Here is a 19,090-nt window from a genome sequence, read left to right on the forward strand (position 1 = left end):
GGTCGTTACCGACATAGATAACTGGCAATTAAGCTTCGTACATTGTGCGTGTTACATGAGGAGAACCTTGCTGGTAGATGCTGTTGGAACTTGAAATGAAGCTTAATAAACTAGGGCGAAAGACAACAAAAATTTACTGCAAAAAACAAAGGGCGTTCGGCTTCCGATAGCTGCCAATTCTTCGCCAACACCAAAAACACCCACCAACACGTCTTGGTACACACCTCTCAGGGACGGATCAGCAAAGGATCAAGTCACTTCTCTCCCTCACTCTCTCTCTGCACGGCAGATTAAGCTATCAAGATGGCGTTGACAGTTTTGGCTTTATGTAAGAAGTCGAAAAAGATGCACAGTAGGATCAACGTCTCCTCGCTAGCTAATCTGACCACCACCATCGAACCCTAGATGGTGCTCTGCTGATTTGCTAGTTGCTACCCAACAACCTTTCTCTCTTCCTGCAGCAAATAAATTAGTTGCCTCTGTCCCCTTCCTCTCTGCTCATCGCCCTACCAAAAAATTATGTTGGTATTTTTACATCACCTTCTAGCACTTATATATACCTATGATGATTAAGTCCGTTTAACCTAACGTTAGATAAGTTATGCAGCTTCCAATCTTTATGATCTGTTCTTAAATGTAGGAACTAGATTTTGATTATCAAGGCAAGTTGTCAACTCACATTTCTAGTCTCTTTACATACATGGGTCTTTGCCTTTCGGTATACATTCTTTTTTGGGGAAAAGAGAAAGAGAGAGCCGGAAAAATGTTGATGCACAAAATCCGGCGGATTCAGCGATGGCGTGACGCGAGATGTGGCTTCTGCGGCATCTGCATGGGCTTGACAACAAAATGGAGGGGGAAATTGATGCCATGACCGACTCTTCATCGCGAAATCCAACGGCCAGAATCCATTGGAGTCACGTCACCCACATCCTTTTATTAACTCCAAGGGAGGAAAAAAACAGAAAAGGTGAGACCCACTGCAGTGCTGCCATTTTTCAGATTAAATGGCCGATCAGACAGCAAAGCTGCCTAGTGGCGTTGACATGGTACCTACAGCAGTAGCTCCCATCTAAAAATGCGACAATTAATGATACAAAGGCCATTAAAAAAAGTATGATATTTTAATAATTGAATCGTAGAATAAAGCTAGAAACTAAAATGTGGGGACTTTGTGTCAATCCTTTCTTTGACAATCTGGTGAAAACGAAGAAGACGGCAGCTCCGCTTCCCAACGCTCAGCCATCAAAGCCGTACGGTCTGCTACCGCCCATTTCCTTTTCCACCCTGCCGGTCTTTTGCTTCCTTGAGTTGTTGTCTGCAAGAACGTAGAAGAGAAGGCGGTGGTCGGCAGGTCGCTTAGCTCCAACTTCTGTGTACATATTAGACGCGCTCATGCATCTTTGTGGCTCCCTGCTCTAAAGAGAGACTACCGAAGAGAAATAGATTGAAGAAAACACAGCTTACTTTTTATAGTTATTTACATAAAAGAAAGAAAACTAACTTTTACATGAATTGTAGGAAAAATTTTACATGAAGGATTTTAAATTGATCAGAACTGCTTGAGACGTTGTATCTACTTTTATCAAACGTGACAGTGATGAGACCAAGAAAGTTATGTTTATCTTCTTGCCGTTAAATTTTCATATGAAATTCCATGAGGAAGAAATAGAATGAAAAGATTGCGGTACTTATTCAGATTATCAGGAGAGAGGAAGAGGTTTTTCTATATGTAAAGAGAAAGAGAGAGATAAAGTGGATGCGAATCATGCGATGTAGAAGAAATTAGAGAAGAGGAGGTGTGGAGCCCATTCTCCTTCCTTCCATCTATCTCACCGCAACAGTTGGCTTCTTGTTTTCTTCTACCATGAAACGTGGATTGTCGACCTCGCCAGGTCCAAGTCTTTTCCTTTTTCCTGTTGATTTGCTTTCAATAGCAGCATTTGGAAACTATATTCTAACAAGGTTCAGATAGTTGGTCGAACTTAATTAGGACCTTAAAAGTTGGAGTGCCTTAATTTATTTGGTAGCCCGATGGCCTAATCCCTGGTGCCCCTTTACAATTTAAAACACATATACGTAGCATTCACGGGAATAAAACTAAAGACCTGGTTTTTCACAAACGCCCACTTTTACGGGTCATGCTACGACGTCTCATGAAGCAATCGCTGTTCAAACTTCAAAATGATAATTTCTTGTCATATTTGCAAACTTTCTGCTTTTCTGGTATGAGAAATGCTTGAGGATCATTTAAAGATCGGGAACTTATAAACAAAAGTGTTATTTCATGAATGCTACCGAGCTTCTTCATCTTCGCGACATATGAATAAGTATGGCCATGGCTTCTCCTGAGTTGAAAAAATAATGAAATTTTTGAAGTTTCAAAACAGAAAGGCATCCAGTTGCTTGTTCTTAATTTTGTAAAATGAGGAAGCAAATGTTCATGGAAACTGGAGGAGTGTCGCACCTCTCGGATGAAAGCCAGGCCCCCATGCTCCTCTTTCCCATCATTATGGAAATGCATATTTTTTCTATGGAAAACCTTTCCCACCCCTTAAGATCAAACGGGTATTGGGGGGGCTGCGAATGTTGATGGTTCATCTATGACAGTGCGGTTTTGTTTTGCTTTTCTCAATTGTACCGAGATCGCTTTCTAATCTGATTGATTTCCACGTGCTAATCGGATCCAAATCCAACCCCTTTATCATCCATGACGGGTATACAGCAGCTGCATATGCGCGGCTCAAGTAGCTAGCTAGGCATGACAGTAGTACTGCCAGTCTGAACCCAGTCCAGTTTGACACTTTAATCTCAGTATCTGCGCCTCTTTATGGACGCCCTAGAGAAACTGAACCAGGATACCTGGCGAGCACATGTGGATGAAGACTCCGAACCTACCTCGAAGGCCGGGCCTAAGGCCCCAAACGGCATCAGTATCTAAACTCAAAGGACCGTGGGTACCTGACCTTTGGTCCTCGGTCCATGTCCATCCTGGTGAAAAGCCAGACCATGCATGTTGACGTGACTCTGTGAGCCAGGTTGGGTTGGTGCGGTTTGCCTAAGTTGGGTGGGACCAGGCGCCATATTCGAGTGTGGACCTAGGCCCAAGTGGGTCAACCTGCCCTGAAAAAGGCCAGCTAGGGAACATGAAACGTGGGTTGTCATGAAATGATGGGTTGGGTTTGATTGGGTTCATAAATTACCACCTCGTTGGCTGGGTGGGTCTTGTTTCTGCAGTACTGGGAAAGTCTGGTGAAAAATATTATTGAGGTATGTGTGGCTCAACAAAGAAGCTTAGTTGTTACTTTGTATTAAATCAGCCTCGGGCGCTGTTAAAGCCTGCTGCCTAATGCCTTTTTGGTTCACTGACATTAACTGCTCCTCTTTTGCTTTTCCTTCTGTAATTTAACATGGTTTAGCTCTTTTCTGTCTCTCTTTTTCATCTCTCTTAAGACACTGAGGAAAACTCTGAATTATCGTCGTGATTTTAACTTGGAACATGGCGGCTTTTTTGTTTCGAAATATACTTTTTGAAACACTAGTTCTTGGAATTCACTACTTGCCCATATTAGTCATCCAACAATTCCTCCCCACACAGGACAATCTTTCTTTTAATCGATAACAAGATTTCTCCAGTCCACTAGCCAACCTCACATGCATGGTCTCATGACTTCGTCAAACGGATCGATCTAAACCTGTCTCTGCTCACGATGGGTGCATTTCCCGACGTGCCCAAGCTCATAAATGCAGCTGATCCTATCAAGAAGGCAACTGATGATTTCTATAGTGTTTTTGCTCCGACCTAGTAAAGGCGGAATTGGAAATCGTGAAATTTGGGCTGCTTCCTCCCCTTCACGTGAAATGGCTGCATTCACGGTTTCAAGATGTACAAGCAGCAGCTGGAGAGGTGCCCATTTAATGGAAGCTCTGAGACGGAGGACGAACATCTGATCACACGCTGCCATTCCATGAGCGGGGTGAGTAATGGCGCTCCATAGGCAGCCTCTGCCTTTTGAATTTGATTCGTTCCTTTCGAAGAAAAAAGAGTTTGATTGCAGAAAGAAATGGACTTGCAAATTAATATTCGATTTATAAATTGTTTTTTGTTGGGAGCCAACAATCACACCGACCTAATCAGCAATAATCCTTTTCGAAATTGACAGGAAAACGGCGGCAAGATTTCCGGTCGCCCTCAGAAAGGATGTCTCTTGTCGCAAAGCTCGAGCTGGTTCTGCTCTTTCATGGGTAAAGGGGACGCCTCCCTCGGAATCTGGTTACCAGCCATGCCGCCTCCTTGTGAGAGGGCATTCATGGCCTCCTCTTTGTGGGATTTTCTCGTCTCGATCGGAAAAGATGTTGGACGAGACATATGCGGCGGCCAAGACGTAACATGTTGCTTAAGGATGAAGGAGTTTCTTTGACCGTAAAAAATAAAGACGAAAAATTTCGATGACCTTTTTGACCGTTAAATATGACTTTTATTTTCAGGCGAAATTGACGGCTAATTAGAGATGTGTAAGTATCATATTTGAATAGCGTGTACTCTTTACCACATTCAATCGACCGGATGTTCGTGTACTTGAATTCGAATATGAATGGAAAACTGCCTACACCATATCTAAATCCAATTTTTAAATTCACCTTTCAAATTCGATTTGGATCCCGACAAAACAGCTGTTGTTTTCACATGGTCTACATCCAAATCCGACTATCGATTATATGTCACCAAATGTGAACCTCATTATGATATGGTAGAAAGACTTTCAAAATGTTTGGATATTTGCCGATTCAAAACACGTTTGTGACCCAACTAACCATGCAAATGGGTGAGTGGGATTTAACCCATCGCAGGTCGAACCTCTAACCCAACCTTTCATCTTTTAGGGGTACAGAACATGCTTTGGTGCTTGGCGAATATTAGTACGTCGCAATAGCTAGTTTTCTATGGAATGTTAAAATAAGAATCTTGTCTAAATTAACTTAGGCTATAATTCAAGTTTTTCTTCAGAAGATCTTGCAGTAAAATGTTGAGTCGTGAGTACGTAGACATCTGTTTTCATCTTCCGTAACCATATGTAGAGGTCTACTCGAGTCTATAACAAAGGAAGAAATCAAAGAAGTTGTCATGGGTGTTGATGGTGATTCGGCTTCGGGGCTGGATGACTTTAATTTCAAATTTCATCAGTCTAACTGAGAAGTGGTCAAAGTAAACATTTGTAATGTTGCTAGGCATTTCTTTAGAAAAGGTAGGTAGGTCCAGAAAGCCAACCAGACACACTTGGTTCTAGTTCCCAAGACGCTAGGAAATTCCCATATTTCAAATTTCAGACCTATTTCGTTGAGTAATTGTTTGTTAAAATTATCAGTAGGGTGGTCAACAAGATGCGGCTGATCCTTAGGAGGGTGATTTTAGCAAACCAGCATGCATTACCTAAAGGTTGCAGCATTCAAGGATGTTCTTTGTTGGACCATGAAGTCATTCACTCCCCATTGCCACTAGGAAAGGCAAGGCTTTGTGTCATAATCTTAATCTAAGTAAACCTTATGATCAAGTTAGTTGGGCTTTCCTGGAATTAGCTCTTCACCACTTTGGGTTTGACAACAAGTGGAGTGACAAAATTATGAAGATTGCCAGTTTTGTGTCCATGGCAGTATTGGTTAATGGTAGGGAAGGAGTATGGTTTCAAGTGAAAAGGGGGTTTCGACAAGGTGATCCGCTCTCTCCATACCAATTTTTAGTGATACCAGAGATGATTAGTAGGATCTTTCAGCAAACTGTCCTATGCAAGCAAGTTAGATTGCCGCAAGCCGACAAATTGAGAAACCCCATTTCATCTATCATGTTCGCTGATGACTTCTTATTTTTTCCGACATAACATTGGCCTTCCATCCGAAAATTTAAAGAGATGCTTTGAGAGATCGTAGTTAACTCAGGGTTCTCAGTTAACCCAGAAAAAAAGCCAGGTGGTGGAGTTTAATGTTAATGAAACAGAGATTCAACAAGTGGCAAATGAGTTAGGGTGGGCAGTTGGATCTATGTTGCTCAAGTATTTGGTTTTGCCACTTCAAGTGGAGAAGCTTTCCACTAGCCAGTGTCGTGTTACTGATAAAGATGGAAAGCAAACTAGCTGCCTAGAAGCGAAAGTTCTTATCTTATTCAGGTCGATTGTGCCTTGTTAAAAGCGTCTTGTCTACGATTCCCAACTCTTGGAGTATGATTTTCTATATACGTAGTGACACTATCAAACAGATTGAACACTTATGCTCCAAATTTTTGTGGGGTGATGATGTTCAGAAGAAATACTTCCATTTAATCTCATGGTCCAAAGCTTGCCTTTCAAAATCTGTCTGGGCGTTAAATGCCACAGGAAAGTCAATTATGAAGCCTTAGCATTCATGGTTGTTCGAGTGTTTGCTGTAGATTTAGCATGGGATACTTATGTCAGGTATAAGTATCTTAATAACTCTACTTTATGGGACATCAAATTGCAACATTGTGTATCTAATTGTTGAAAGGGTATGTTTAGAGCATGGAAACTCATTAGGGAGGATGTTAGCTGGAAAGTCAATAGTGAAACAATAGTCAGGTTTTGAAAAGACCAATGGTTGGAATGTCCACTTAAGAGAAGTCCTCATTTACTAGAGGTGAACATGCAAGTGACTCAGCTAAATACTACGAACTACCAAATTGTGAGCACATCGTACAATCAAGTGAAAGCTTTAATACAATGTATGTTGCCTGGCACACCCTTTCCTTCTCCTGAATCTTTGGTTGAAGAAGTTGCGGATGAGATTGTTTGGAAATGGCAAGGAAATGTTACTTTTAGGCATGAAATCTGGCGATATCTATGCTTTAAAGGTCAAGTTAAACATTGGAGGAACGCCAACTGGGCCGGGTTTGGGCCTCCAAGAGCATCTTGGTTGATGAATCAAGCATGTGAAGAGAAGTTGCTCACATATGATAATCTGCAGAAGAGATGAATTACTTTGGCATCTATGTGCTTCCTTTGTCGAGATGCAGGGGAATGAGTTACCCATTTGATTACTGGTTGCAAAGTTGTGAGAAGTGTATGGAAGGTTTTGGCTTCCGGATGTGGCTCATGGCCTTTCCCTAGAGGATCCACTAAAGATGTCTTCAAGGCTGGGGGAAGAAGAGAAAAGGTTACAAGCTTTTTCATAAATGCAGATGATCGTATTCTACATTTTGGTTTATTGTGTTTGGCAATCGCGGAACCAGTTGAGGCATGACTCCAAAAAAATCAGACGATCTATTGCAGAATGGGTATGGGTTGGTGCATGGAGTTCTTCGGCATAGAGGCAGATGATCACTCTATGAAAATGTTTGAGAATCGTCTCTTACAAGAATATGGATGGAAGGTTGGAGCGAGAAGAGGGATAGCCGTTCGATAATTCAGTTTGTCCTGTGGGAGAGGAACAACACTATGGGGTTAGTTGCTATGGTTAAATTGAGAAATGGTTCAATTTCTTTTGCAGTAGTAAAGTGGTCCAAGCCCTCAACCTTTAATGGGTGAAACTTGGATGCTGAATTTTTGTCTACAGGTAGTCACTCAAGAGCATAAGCCGATTGTTCTCCAGGCCAACAACAAACGATGGTTGTAATAGATCAACTGAGCTACAAGAAGAAACCCTAAGTTGATTGCTAAATACAACATGATTGGACATTTGAATCTTTACGGATTGACAACATGTACCCATCCAGTGGCATAACCACTTTCAAAAGTGGAAAGACCTCCCAGTTGATTGGGATGTAGTTGCAGTTGCAAAAGTTTAATGAGTTTCCATCTCCTTTGGATCCTATAATTTTTGTTGTAAATATATCATTTCTTATCAATAAAGGTTGCGGGCCTAACCCTCCTTAGGCGTTTTCCGGAGTATGGAGACAAAGGATGCACGAAGTTACTCAAGTATTCAAATCCTTCTAAAAATTGTTGCATATTTGTTATAATAGATATTATGGACTTAAATCTTCGCCCAACCATCCCTATTAACGTGCTTCTATTGAGGACATCAAAACGAGCAATTTCGGAGATTAAAAAAAACCGTCAAAGGTAGTGAGCTCCTCTTTCAAAATCTCAATGAAATTTGATTCTACATTGATCATGTTACTTAGTGTTGACTCTAGTCAGGGGCACATAACACCCATAGAACAGATGAGCAAGGTTGGAAACAAGGTCCAAAGAGCCTTATTCTCAGCAACCAATCCTAAATCCTAAAGAAGCTGCTGCACTGAAGGATACTCTTTCCACAACTAGACAGGTAAAGCATGATGTCAAAATAAGCGTCGGTTATTGATCAAGTTCGAGAAAGAAAGGACTAATGGTCAAACTTAATCCAAACAAAGTTCCACCCACAAGCCAGAACATATGAAAACTGGAATCATTAACATTTTTGTTCCTTGTAGTCGTTATTCTTTGCAGCTTTGCTGCTTATGCCTTCTCAATCTCGCTCCTTGAACGACTTCTATTGCAGATTTACGCGCACGGCATGCTTTTATCTTAACAAGTTCATTTTTGCGTGCTTCTTTTGCAATGCGTATTTGTCCACCTCCCTCTATCGAAAGTTTTTAAATTCTGGGTTCGATTGCACCGAGGACAGATATGTTGGTAGCCATTAAAAACGCTCTGGTTTATTATTTCATTGAGTTAGTAAGTTGTGTTATTCATGGACATGATAGACTTCAAGAGAAATTGGTCTATGTCGTCCATCTAGATGCTAATACAAATTGATCTACAGGTTTGACTTACAAGTCTACTCGTTCATGATAGAGTCAATGACCCCTAGACTTGAAAATATAAATTCATAATCTTCTCGAACTGCAAATTTCTATCTTACTATGACCTTGACCAAGGAATTCTAAAGTATATGCCTTGCAGCCACCGTTCAAAAACCCAGAGTTGGCTCGGTGGCCCGGTCCTCAACTCGGTTAAAAAAATAGAAAAACTATCCAAGTTTCGGCCGAGTAGAAGGCAGTTTTAACCGAGTCACCTATAGATATGATCTAAGTCTGCATATTGCATAACTTGGCGGAGTAGAAGTCTGTTTTAACCGAGTCACCTATAGATATGATCTGGGTCTGCATATCACATGTGGACATGTACTTATAAATGATACCAAAAACCAGGTCATATAAATTTTTAAGTGCAGTACATATATACAAATGTACTTATCAATGGTGCCAAAACAACGTTATATATATATATATATATATATATAAAGAAACATATTGCTAAACTTTGTGTTTATATATGCAAATGCACTATTATACACGCTATGTGTAACACATCGGTCTTATATGTTATCGTGAAGCGTAAGCACTATTTTGTACATGGCAAAATATATTTTCTGCAAAAAATGAAGTTGCAAAATGAGGCCAATTGAACTGAGTTGATAAGACGAGCCATGAGTCAATTGACTCGAGTAAAGTCCCGAATTACTGGGCTTTAAGACCTTGCTTGAATCTACAGAAGCAAATATTTGCATTTTGTTGGTAAATTGACAGCTAAATACCAAAGGCAATGAGAGATTGGAATCTAGTCCCATGCAACTCTTCTGCACGTAAGAAACCTCTCCAGAATTTCCTGTAAAGGAAAAGTTATGTGAAACAATATGCGAAGAAGAAGCAGAATGGAAATGTTCCAAAAGATTTTGGCCGAATGAAAGCGATATGCATTGGGGAAACATGTACGGCGGAAAGCCAATTTTAGAATAGAGAAGGAAGTTTCATAGTAGCTATGCTCTATACTCTAGCCAACTTTAGAATAAAGAAGGCAGTTTCATGAACATAGGCCAATTTGACAATGCTTACTGATACGGCATAGGCATCTACCTACTGACAGATATTTGGCTTTCATGAACATCTGAAACCTATTGCATCCGAAAGATTCAGATATGGTTGGGAATTGCACGAGTCCGATGTGTCACGACCCAAGTTTTTGACAGGATGAATCCAATTCTATGTCAAACTAAGCAATATGTTAATAGTCGAATATGATAATGCTTGCATCTGACCCAAATCCTCATTATTGATTTGCATGGTAATGAAAAGTTCAAATTCAGATTAAATCTAAATTATGAACCTCTCAGTCTCAGATGTAAAATTCGGGATCAGTTCTAGTCGGTTTTGGTTTTAGTTTTCCCAAAATTGCACTTGACTTCGCCCAGGTCTGAATCAGATTATGCAGAAACTGATTAAGTTGGATGTGTGAACCCCTGGACCCGTCCCAAGCCCGCCGCCCAATTTTGCCCCGCTAATTGGAAATCCAGATTATTCTTCTAAACAATCTAAACTTCCTTCGCAATAATTTGACATACATGGATCGGATTCTGATAATTTGGATTTAAATAGCATGGCACGACCCGGCGCTCCATCCGACCTGGTCGTCTTTTCATTTCTCGTTTCGATCAGGGCGTGATCAAGCGAATCTCATGGAAATATTTAAGTTCGGACATACATTTTTACTATAATTCGAAGAAAGCCATACGCTCGAAATTCTTTTTTCTCAGGGTCTCCTTTTTGTTGAGACCCATCAAAAGATTCTTGACTTCTCAGTTTTGCTTTAATAATGTTAACAGTCCCATCAAATTAAAAGTTTTCCATTAAAAGAGTTAAATCAAATTGTTACATATTTTAAGATAACGAGACCGTAATTGTATTTTTATATTTAACTTCGGGAGACATAATTTGCAGTTTTCAGCCAAAAGGTCAAGTTTTTATTTCAGAGAAGTTGCCGTTGTTCGGATTTGAGCTAAAAAGTGGCGGTAAAATGAAAATTCTCGTGGACACCCTCACCGTCATACGTGTCGTGTTCTGTGGGTCAAGAGAACATCGAAGCCAAAACTGAAAGCCTTCGTGGCTACGCCCTTCTCTCTTTTCTCTCTTCACCGAGAGAATAATCAGAGGAGACTGTCTTCCCCTCCCTCCGTCTCCGATCGAGATCCCAGCCGTTCTCTCTCTGTCTATATTCTGCAGTTTCCTCTCTTTCGTTTGGTTCGTGCACCATGCAGCAAGGTGGTGTTGGCGATTACAGCTCCTACTACTACCACCACCACCAACAATCACAACAACCAGCGGTAGCACCACCACCTTCACAACCCCAGGCGGCGGCACCCTACCACCTTCCTCAGAGCCAGCCGCCGTCCTACGCCTCCGCCCCGCCATTTTCCTCCACCACCACCATCTCCAACGTCCCCGATTACTCCTCCCCTTATCCTTCCTACCCACATCTTTCCCCTGCCACTGATCCGATCCCTCCCACCGCCCCTTCCTACGCCCAACCCCCTCCATACCCACCCCAAACACAATCCTTCAACCCCTCCTACCCCATAGAGACAACTTACCCTCCCCAACACATCCAGCAACAACCTTCTTCCTACCCCAATTACTCTAACCCTAACCCTAACCCTAATCCGCCACAGTCGGTGTCCCCTCCGTCCTATGCTTCCTCATACCCTGTTTCGACGGATCCGGCCTATAATTCGTACGATTCGACGCCTAAGTACGATAATTTTGGGTATTTAGATGGGAATTCCGGGAGGTATGGCGGCCAGGGGTATAATCGGGGCGGGCAAGAATTGTATGATCGACCGCAGTTTCGCAATGATCGGAGCTTCGGCAGAGAAGACGATGGGTTCGGTGAGGGCGTCTATGCTTACGATGGTGGAAGCGTGGAGCCGTATGGGGCGCGTGGGACGTCTGGTAAGGTATGGTCTGGATTCGATGACTATGGGAGGGCGACGGGATCCTCCGCGGGGAAGGAGTCGTCGAGCTCAGTGAAGGTCACGAAGGCTGTGCCGAAGGCAGAGACTCAGCAGGATGCAAAGGCCGGGGTGCAGAAATTTCGGGTGAAGCTGTTGCCCGAAGGGGCTTCTCAGGGCACCATGGATGTTCTTTGTCAGGTTTGGAAATGGAATAGTTGATTTTCTTGGCTCTTCTGTGCCTCTTTTTCGTTTTTCAAATTTTAGTCTCATTGTTACCTATGGGGTTTCCTTGTTTTTGTTGGTTTAATGGGCGTTATCCAAGATATATAGTGCCGGTGGCAATGATTCTCTCGGAAAATGTTGGATTCATTTAGATTTTGTGATTGTTTTGTTTCTGTTCTCTGCCGCTGTGAATTCATGCGGATTACCATCAATCCAGTTCTTGAGAAGAAGTGATCTGTCTGCTACTGTTGTTACATGTGTGAAAACCAATCATATGCTATTGGTGCGCATAAGTTTTGAACCTGGTGTTGTGTTTTATCAACGTAAACTGCAAGAAGTAATACTATCATCACTACGCTGGCGAGCCTACGAGGGGCGTGTGTTTTATCAACGTAAACAAAACGCATGTGACACCCGATATGCGGGTGAGGACTGAAGAAAAGTTCTGTGGATTTAAATGTCTATGTGTCATTCTATCATTTTTTTTCTTTTGGTTTGTAGTCCTTTTTAGGGTATCAAAAGAATGCTAGCAGCAGGGCAGGTTAAATTAGGCGTACATGTCAGTTTTGAACCAAGTCATTAGAATTCATATCTGGGCTAGTTTGGGCACACATGTCAGTTTTCGACCAAGTGCTTAGACTCATAGAGTTAGTATTAGAGCTAAATTCGATACTTGAACTTAACGTCTCACATGCCTGGAAACACATGCATTGAGGGAGTGGCTTGTAAGGCCTTCAATGAGTATGTGGATTTATTGGAAAATTTTGAGAAATTTTGAAGGGTTGAAGTACCTAGGTGTCATACGCTACTATTGAAAAAAATGCCAGTAATAACAGAACTGTCCTTACATGTCAATGAGTACATATCAGAGACTACACACAAATAAAGAAATTAAAAAATAAAAACACTAGCTGCAAAATCTACTAGCATGTATCCAGCTTTCCATGATTATAAAAAAAAAAAAAAAGCCAGTAATGACAGTAGAGGAACCCACCCATCCTGAGGTTCATGTTGGATTTTTATTGAAAGTCATAATCTGTCCTATTTCTCTGGCTGATATAAACTTTCTGGTTATTTGTTTTTGGGGTATGGTCTTGTCATTTTGAAACTCTGTTTTTGACCTTTGCAGATTGGTCTGGATGGGGTCCACATGCTTGATCCAAATACAAGTCGAACGCTAAGAATATACCCACTTGAGACAATTACTAGATGGGAGGTATGCTATTTGATTGGTTTGAATGCTTGTTGGTCTCCACCCTCTTTCCCACACACCACATCTTCCCCAACAACAACAAAACTAACCATTACCTGTTTCATACCTTCTCCAGGTAAATGATCCGTCAATATATACCTTTTGGTCGAAGAGTGCTGTTGATATCGAGCCAAGGCGCATACGCCTGCAATCAAATCGTTACACCACCAGCACCATTTTGGACACAGTAACTGCTGCTACTGTCCAGGTAAGAATCATGTGCTACAAATTTATTTTTCAAAGTGGGGACAGGTAATTCAAGTGTACATTGTGCCCTTTCATTTGCTTGGGCCTTCATTATTCTCTATGTGGTAACACGTGCAAACACTTTCCTTTTGCTTATCTTTGTTTTTATATTGAGAACAACTGTCTTATGAATTTCAAGAGACATGCTGAATAAACCTGGATGGCCTGATGGCTCATAGAGCAGATAGGACTGTACATCCTACTTGAATCAGGCTTGAGATGGTCAGCTGGTCCTATGGGCCCTTTTGCTTGTCGTATCTGGAGAAATTAGTGCTGATTTTGTTAGCTCCATTCAGTTAGACATGCTTTATATGTTTTACATGTGCCCATGTTCCCTGTTTGATTAAGCCTTCAATTGCCTCTTGATCAATTTGTTTTCACTATTGGATTTGTGATAGAAGAGATGCAAGAAGTCCTTTCATAGTCACATACAAATGGATTGGCTTAATGTTTCTCATTTGTTCAAACAACAGCTTAAGGAAATGGGTGGGAGAAGCAAGGGAGACATTGATGCTGCTAAACCACTTGAGCAGACAGCAGAAAAGAAGAGAGGCTTGGTTGATTGGATAAACATTATTAGGCCTGTCAATGAGGAAAAAGATCACTGGGTATGCTTCTGAGTCATGCAGCAGGTCACTTTTATGCACTAGTGGTTGTTTTGATGTTCTGGTCCATGTGGGCCTCTGTTTTTCTCGTCACACTTCAATATATCTCTTGGTTTGCCTATGTGATTATTTGTCCTATCATATTATTTTTTAAATGTATTTTTACTTTTGCTGTCATATGTTTCTAAGATGTATCAATGAATATATCTAATATCTATCAAGGAATATGGCTGGTCTTGAACAACCAAGCACCTTTATTAGTGGTGATGTCTTTAAATTTACTTCTTGATTGCTTAAAATGCAGTTTACTGTAACCTTCTTAGTCGTGGAAACAATTTGAGAGAAAGTAGCAGGCAATTTTTTCCCTTCCTGCTGTGCTTTCAGTAAAAACAGACGTCTGTTGTATCATTCAACATTCATTGCCTTTTTTAGCCAGTATGAGTATCGTCAGTTACACATATCTGTCATAATCCAATAACAATTTTTTCGAAAATTTCCTCAGTTGCATATATCGCCAGTTTGCTTTTCATGATTATGCAGCAAGCATTCATTTAAAAGTCTATTATTCTTAGGATGTTCGTAGCAGGAAATGGTAATTTTGGAAAGTTGTCAATCTCAACACTTTTTTCTTGGTGGTTTGTAATTGAATTTATGAATATACGTTTATGGGCACGTGTATACATGTTTTTGTTTGAAAAAAGTATTTTTTTAACTTACGGGTTGCTTTCATGTGTGAAAATAAAGTTGTTTTTCCATCACTAATAAAAAAAATAAAAAACAGGTCAGAGTTTTAATTTCTCAAGACTGTGGTTCCCAGGATGTCATATCTAATCTGTTCAAGGCTATGTCTGCGGTGTGTTGGTGCTGGTGTGGGAGGCGGCAAGTTCCAAAAAAAAATGGGTGCGGGTGCGGCGAGGGCATATAATATATATATATATATATATATATATATATATATATATATATATATATGTTATTGTTATATAAGTAATTTTATTTGTCTATATTTTTAAACTTTTTTTATCAAGGTTACCTTAATTTCGTACAAAATTCAATGCTTTATTAAATAGAATAAGGGGAGAAAGAGAGGAGGGAAAAAAGAAGAGAGAAAGATAGGCAAAGGAAAAAAATTGAAAAACTTGTCATATTTTGTCGTGTATCGAGTCGGGTGCCGTGTCGACCCGCACCCACATTGGTGCGGGTGTGCCACCAAAGTTGGCGCACCCATGTGACTTAGGTTCAAGGCTGCTGTAATTTTTGTCTATTCGTGTGGAACAGAAAGTTATGGGTTCTTGTTTCCTCAACCTGCTTCAGCGAAACTGGGTGTCAGTATGATAACTATTGAACCCCTAGCTTACCTTGAATCAGTGCGGTTTTGAGGTTGTTGGATATGTTATGTTTTTCAACCATGATTGTCTATTCCATCAGTATTGGGATTGTTTTTAACTGTTCTTGGTGCTGAATTTTCAATCAGTCTTACTTCTGAGGTTTATTAGTGCAATACTGGAATAACTTTGTCTTCATGAACCTAGTAAGACTTTCTTACTTGTTCATTTTCTATGTTCAAATTTAGTGACAAAAAGATTTTGTCATGCACTATTAGGTTCCTGATGAAGCAGTGTCAAAGTGCACAGGATGTGGAACAGATTTTGGGGCCTTCAATCGTAAGGTTGTATTTTTTTGTGTGGCTCTGTTGTTGTAGTGCATATGTTGGGGAATTGCTAAATAAGCCTTCCGCTGAGCGTCTTCTTTCCAATTCTTACCATTGCTTTGCTGTTTTCAGCATCATTGCAGGAACTGTGGAGATATTTTCTGTGATAAGTGCACCAGTGGTCGAATTGCTCTCACCAATGATGACCAAGCTCAACCTGTGAGAGTTTGTGATAGATGCTTGGTATGGTTCCCTTTTCTGCTTGTCAGTGTATTTATATTTTTTGTTTGGATGGGTGGTTGATCGCAGGGGGGGGGGGGGGGGGGGGGGGGGGAAGGAGGAGTTGAAGGCCCTTCTGTTAGTCATCCTCCCAGTCCAACTATCATATTCAACTCTTTTTGTTGGTTGTAGTGGGCAGATGTGCTGGAGCTTTGCATCTGTTTTTGTTTCTAATTTTGTTCTTGAAGTTGGAATTTTGCTTTGCATCTTTATTGATTTGTTTTACTTTTACAGTTTTACCTATAAAAATTTTGGTTGCCATATTGGCGTGTTAGATTATTGAACATTTCACGTTATGCAGTTGAAGTATTTTCTGATTGCATCATCCTAATGTTATTTCTTCAGAAGCCTATGTATGGTTAGATAGGGGGTAAGGAAGCTAGGCAAGCCAGACATGAAAGAGTAGAAATGAAAATGGATCCTGTTTGGGACTTTGTTTAGACCTTATTAGGCTTCAGTCAATTTAGAGTAGTGATTGAAATTTGAGCCCAATTTCCGATACTAGTACTCATAGTAGCTTAAAGCATACATGAGCAGATGTACTTCTGGATCTCTGTATGTTTCATTATTTTTTTTTTTCATATCACGAAGATCGTCATCTATAAGCATGGTTCCAACCCCTACTTGTTGGTAGGCCGCTACATTTTGGAGCATTCTAACGAGTGAATTTCTCTTGTCCTGGTTTTGAGGCAAGTGGTTTACATCCTTAAGCAGCTGAGTACAAATTGGATGTGGGACTGGATTTGATCCAGGGCATCCAAAACTCTCCGGGGCTATAAATGTGTCCTTGTATTTCATGAATGATAACCATATTCAATCATTTGAATTTTTTTCTTAGTGTCTGTGTCAGAGAAAGAGAAAGAGTGAGAGGGAGAGGAGGGTGTTTTGGGTATAAATTTCTGGTGGAGTGCTTTTATTTTTTCTTTATTACCTTTTTTTAGTAATGAAAATGACCCCCTAAGCTTTATTTTTTATTTGTCAGTTTCAGATTTTCATATTCTTCATGCAGCAAGTAGGATGTATGGAAAGTAGTTCTCTGATTATTTCTATGGTGGGAGAGGAGTAATCAGGTTTTTTCCCCTCACAGTGCTTTGTTTAATTTTTTTTTTTCTCTTCGTCCTGCAGGCTGAAGTGACTCAAAGGCTCAGTAGTGCTAAAGAAGCTAGTAAGCCTGTTGGAGTACAGAGGCATGAGGATCTTGCAAAGAAACTTCAGGTGCAATATGAATCTCTAATAAATTGATGTTCTTTGCAAAGATTGTGCAGTTATGGATGCTGTATCTATGGGAGTCAATTTTTTTGGAGCATTGCCAATGCATATAGCCCACTTGCTTACACTTGCATTGTTACATTAAGTCCTGAGCCTCTCGGTCATGTTGGAAATGCTAATCCCATGACCAGCCCGTAAATTGTCAAAGCTTCCATAGTGTTGATTTGGTCACTTCTATTTTTATGGTTTGCCTCTTTTAAAGGTGTGATGTTTTCCATGTTCTTCTTGTCTGCGTTTATGCTAGGGGCTAATATGCTAGAGGCTATCTGTTTGTGAAAATGCCTGCTAAACTTGTCTTTAATATGCCTACCATGATTTTCACAAATTCTCAACTGCCTTCCAAACTTGTTCTAAGCTGGTGCTTTCATTTCCTTATGACTTTGACAGTCCGCACACTAGACTCTGAAATTATTGTTGTTATTTCTTTAGTAAGATGTTCCGTTAGGCAAAGAAGTTTTATTTGTTGAATTGATTCTAATGCTTGTTGGTTCACCGAGTAAGGTCGGATCTTAAATTGGGGACAATAGGAGCAGAATCACTGTAATTGATTGTGTTTACTGATAATTTTTTGATAGCTATTTGCCAAAATATGTCTTGCCAATAGAAAAAGAAGCGCATTTTATTTGTTGGCTATTCTGTAGTTTAGCATGTTAAAAATGAATGTGTTTGTTTGTTGGAACTAAAATGCATTTTACTTTCACATGGAAGTTAAATTGGTTATTTCAAAATGCCTGCTTAGTGGGGGTTAACTAATTTTTGGTTTGGTGAACCTGGTTTAGGAGATTTGAGGCACGTGAAAGTGGTAAACTTTGATGGCCATAGCCATAAAGTAGTCTTGATGAACTGTTGCCCTTTTTGTGTTGAATGGGGGAGCAATTTATGATTGTTGGTCAGATTCTTCTGACAGTTGATTTGCCAATGGTGGACTTCTTTTTCTTTATATGCAAATGAATATCAGCGAGCATCTGAGTCCTTTGTTCTTCTTTGTCATTTCTGATGTTAATATTGTCGTTTGGCGTCTCTGATTGTCATTGTGGAGAGCCTTATTCTAATTCATGGTCAAATTCTTTATGCTTCTTTTTCTTCTGGATCACAGGAAGAAATGGAAAAAAATCGCAGGTCAACCTCTGGTATGGATCAGTAATGTCTAGGTTTTGTTCCATTTGGTATCCACCACCACAAGTAGTTCTCTTTGTCTGATTCATCACTATGGCAGGTTCTTCTCGAGATGGGTCTGGGAGAAGGATGAGAGAAGTCGCATGCCCGATATGCACTGTTCATTTGCAGGTGGATGATCTCTTTGACACTGTTGCTCTATGCCTCTGTTTTCTTTCATTAAGAACTTCCCGGTTGGTGTCCGTCGAGAAAATAATTTGCATGTGTTCATCGCTTTTGGGTTGCAGGTCCAAGTTCCAAACTCTGGGTCAGAGACGATCGAATGTGGAGTTTGTCAGCATGAGTTCCTTGTTAGTGCTCATTGATAATCAGTATGTGCCTGCCCATTGTTGCTTCCTCCAACAACTCCTACGGCTTCTTCTGCTCCTAACTCTAGTGAGGATTCTGTCTCTGTGTTGTGTACATAGGCTGCTGGACCACCTGTCTGTAAATGGCATCTTTAATGAGACCTATTTTTTATGTGGTTCATTTCCCTAATGTTTCGTTGTGGTTCCTGCACAGTCACTAGTACCTATGGTGATATGGAAAGTTTGATGAACTTTCTGTAGAGGATAGATAGATGATGGTCAGTGTGTTTTTCGATTATTGATGTCTTGCTTGCAATATTTTATGGTGTTGGATGAAGCAGTTGAATAAAGGCTGTTCTAAAAGGTTTTGTTTTTGTAAAGGAAA

The 19,090-nt window shown here is 40.5% G+C and overlaps 1 protein-coding gene across 1 annotated transcript; it reads left to right on the forward strand.

The window, feature by feature from the left end:
* Nucleotides 1–10,850: 10,850 nt before the first annotated feature.
* On the forward strand, nt 10,851–19,090 carry LOC116260733 (protein FREE1). The gene is made up of 10 exons (XM_031639180.2): nt 10,851–11,916; nt 13,070–13,156; nt 13,269–13,400; nt 13,912–14,046; nt 15,647–15,712; nt 15,827–15,937; nt 17,099–17,188; nt 18,339–18,372; nt 18,459–18,529; nt 18,646–19,090. The coding sequence occupies exons 1-10, from the start codon at nt 11,020–11,022 to the stop codon at nt 18,721–18,723; spliced, it is 1,701 nt and encodes a 566-aa protein (XP_031495040.1). The 5' UTR covers nt 10,851–11,019; the 3' UTR covers nt 18,724–19,090.

The sequence above is a fragment of the Nymphaea colorata genome, chromosome 9 (genome assembly GCF_008831285.2).
Source record: "Nymphaea colorata isolate Beijing-Zhang1983 chromosome 9, ASM883128v2, whole genome shotgun sequence".
Taxonomy (NCBI): Eukaryota; Viridiplantae; Streptophyta; class Magnoliopsida; order Nymphaeales; family Nymphaeaceae; genus Nymphaea; species Nymphaea colorata.

What these genes read in the sequence shown, in the direction of transcription:
- LOC116260733 (XM_031639180.2), top strand. Translation starts at nt 11,020, where the DNA reads ATGCAGCAAGGTGGTGTTGGCGATTACAGCTCCTACTACTACCACCAC. An exon ending in TAACTGCTGCTACTGTCCAG is followed by an intron (nt 13,401 to 13,911) that starts GTAAGAATCATG and finishes TTCAAACAACAG; the next exon opens with CTTAAGGAAATGGGTGGGAG. An exon ending in ATGAGGAAAAAGATCACTGG is followed by an intron (nt 14,047 to 15,646) that starts GTATGCTTCTGA and finishes ATGCACTATTAG; the next exon opens with GTTCCTGATGAAGCAGTGTC.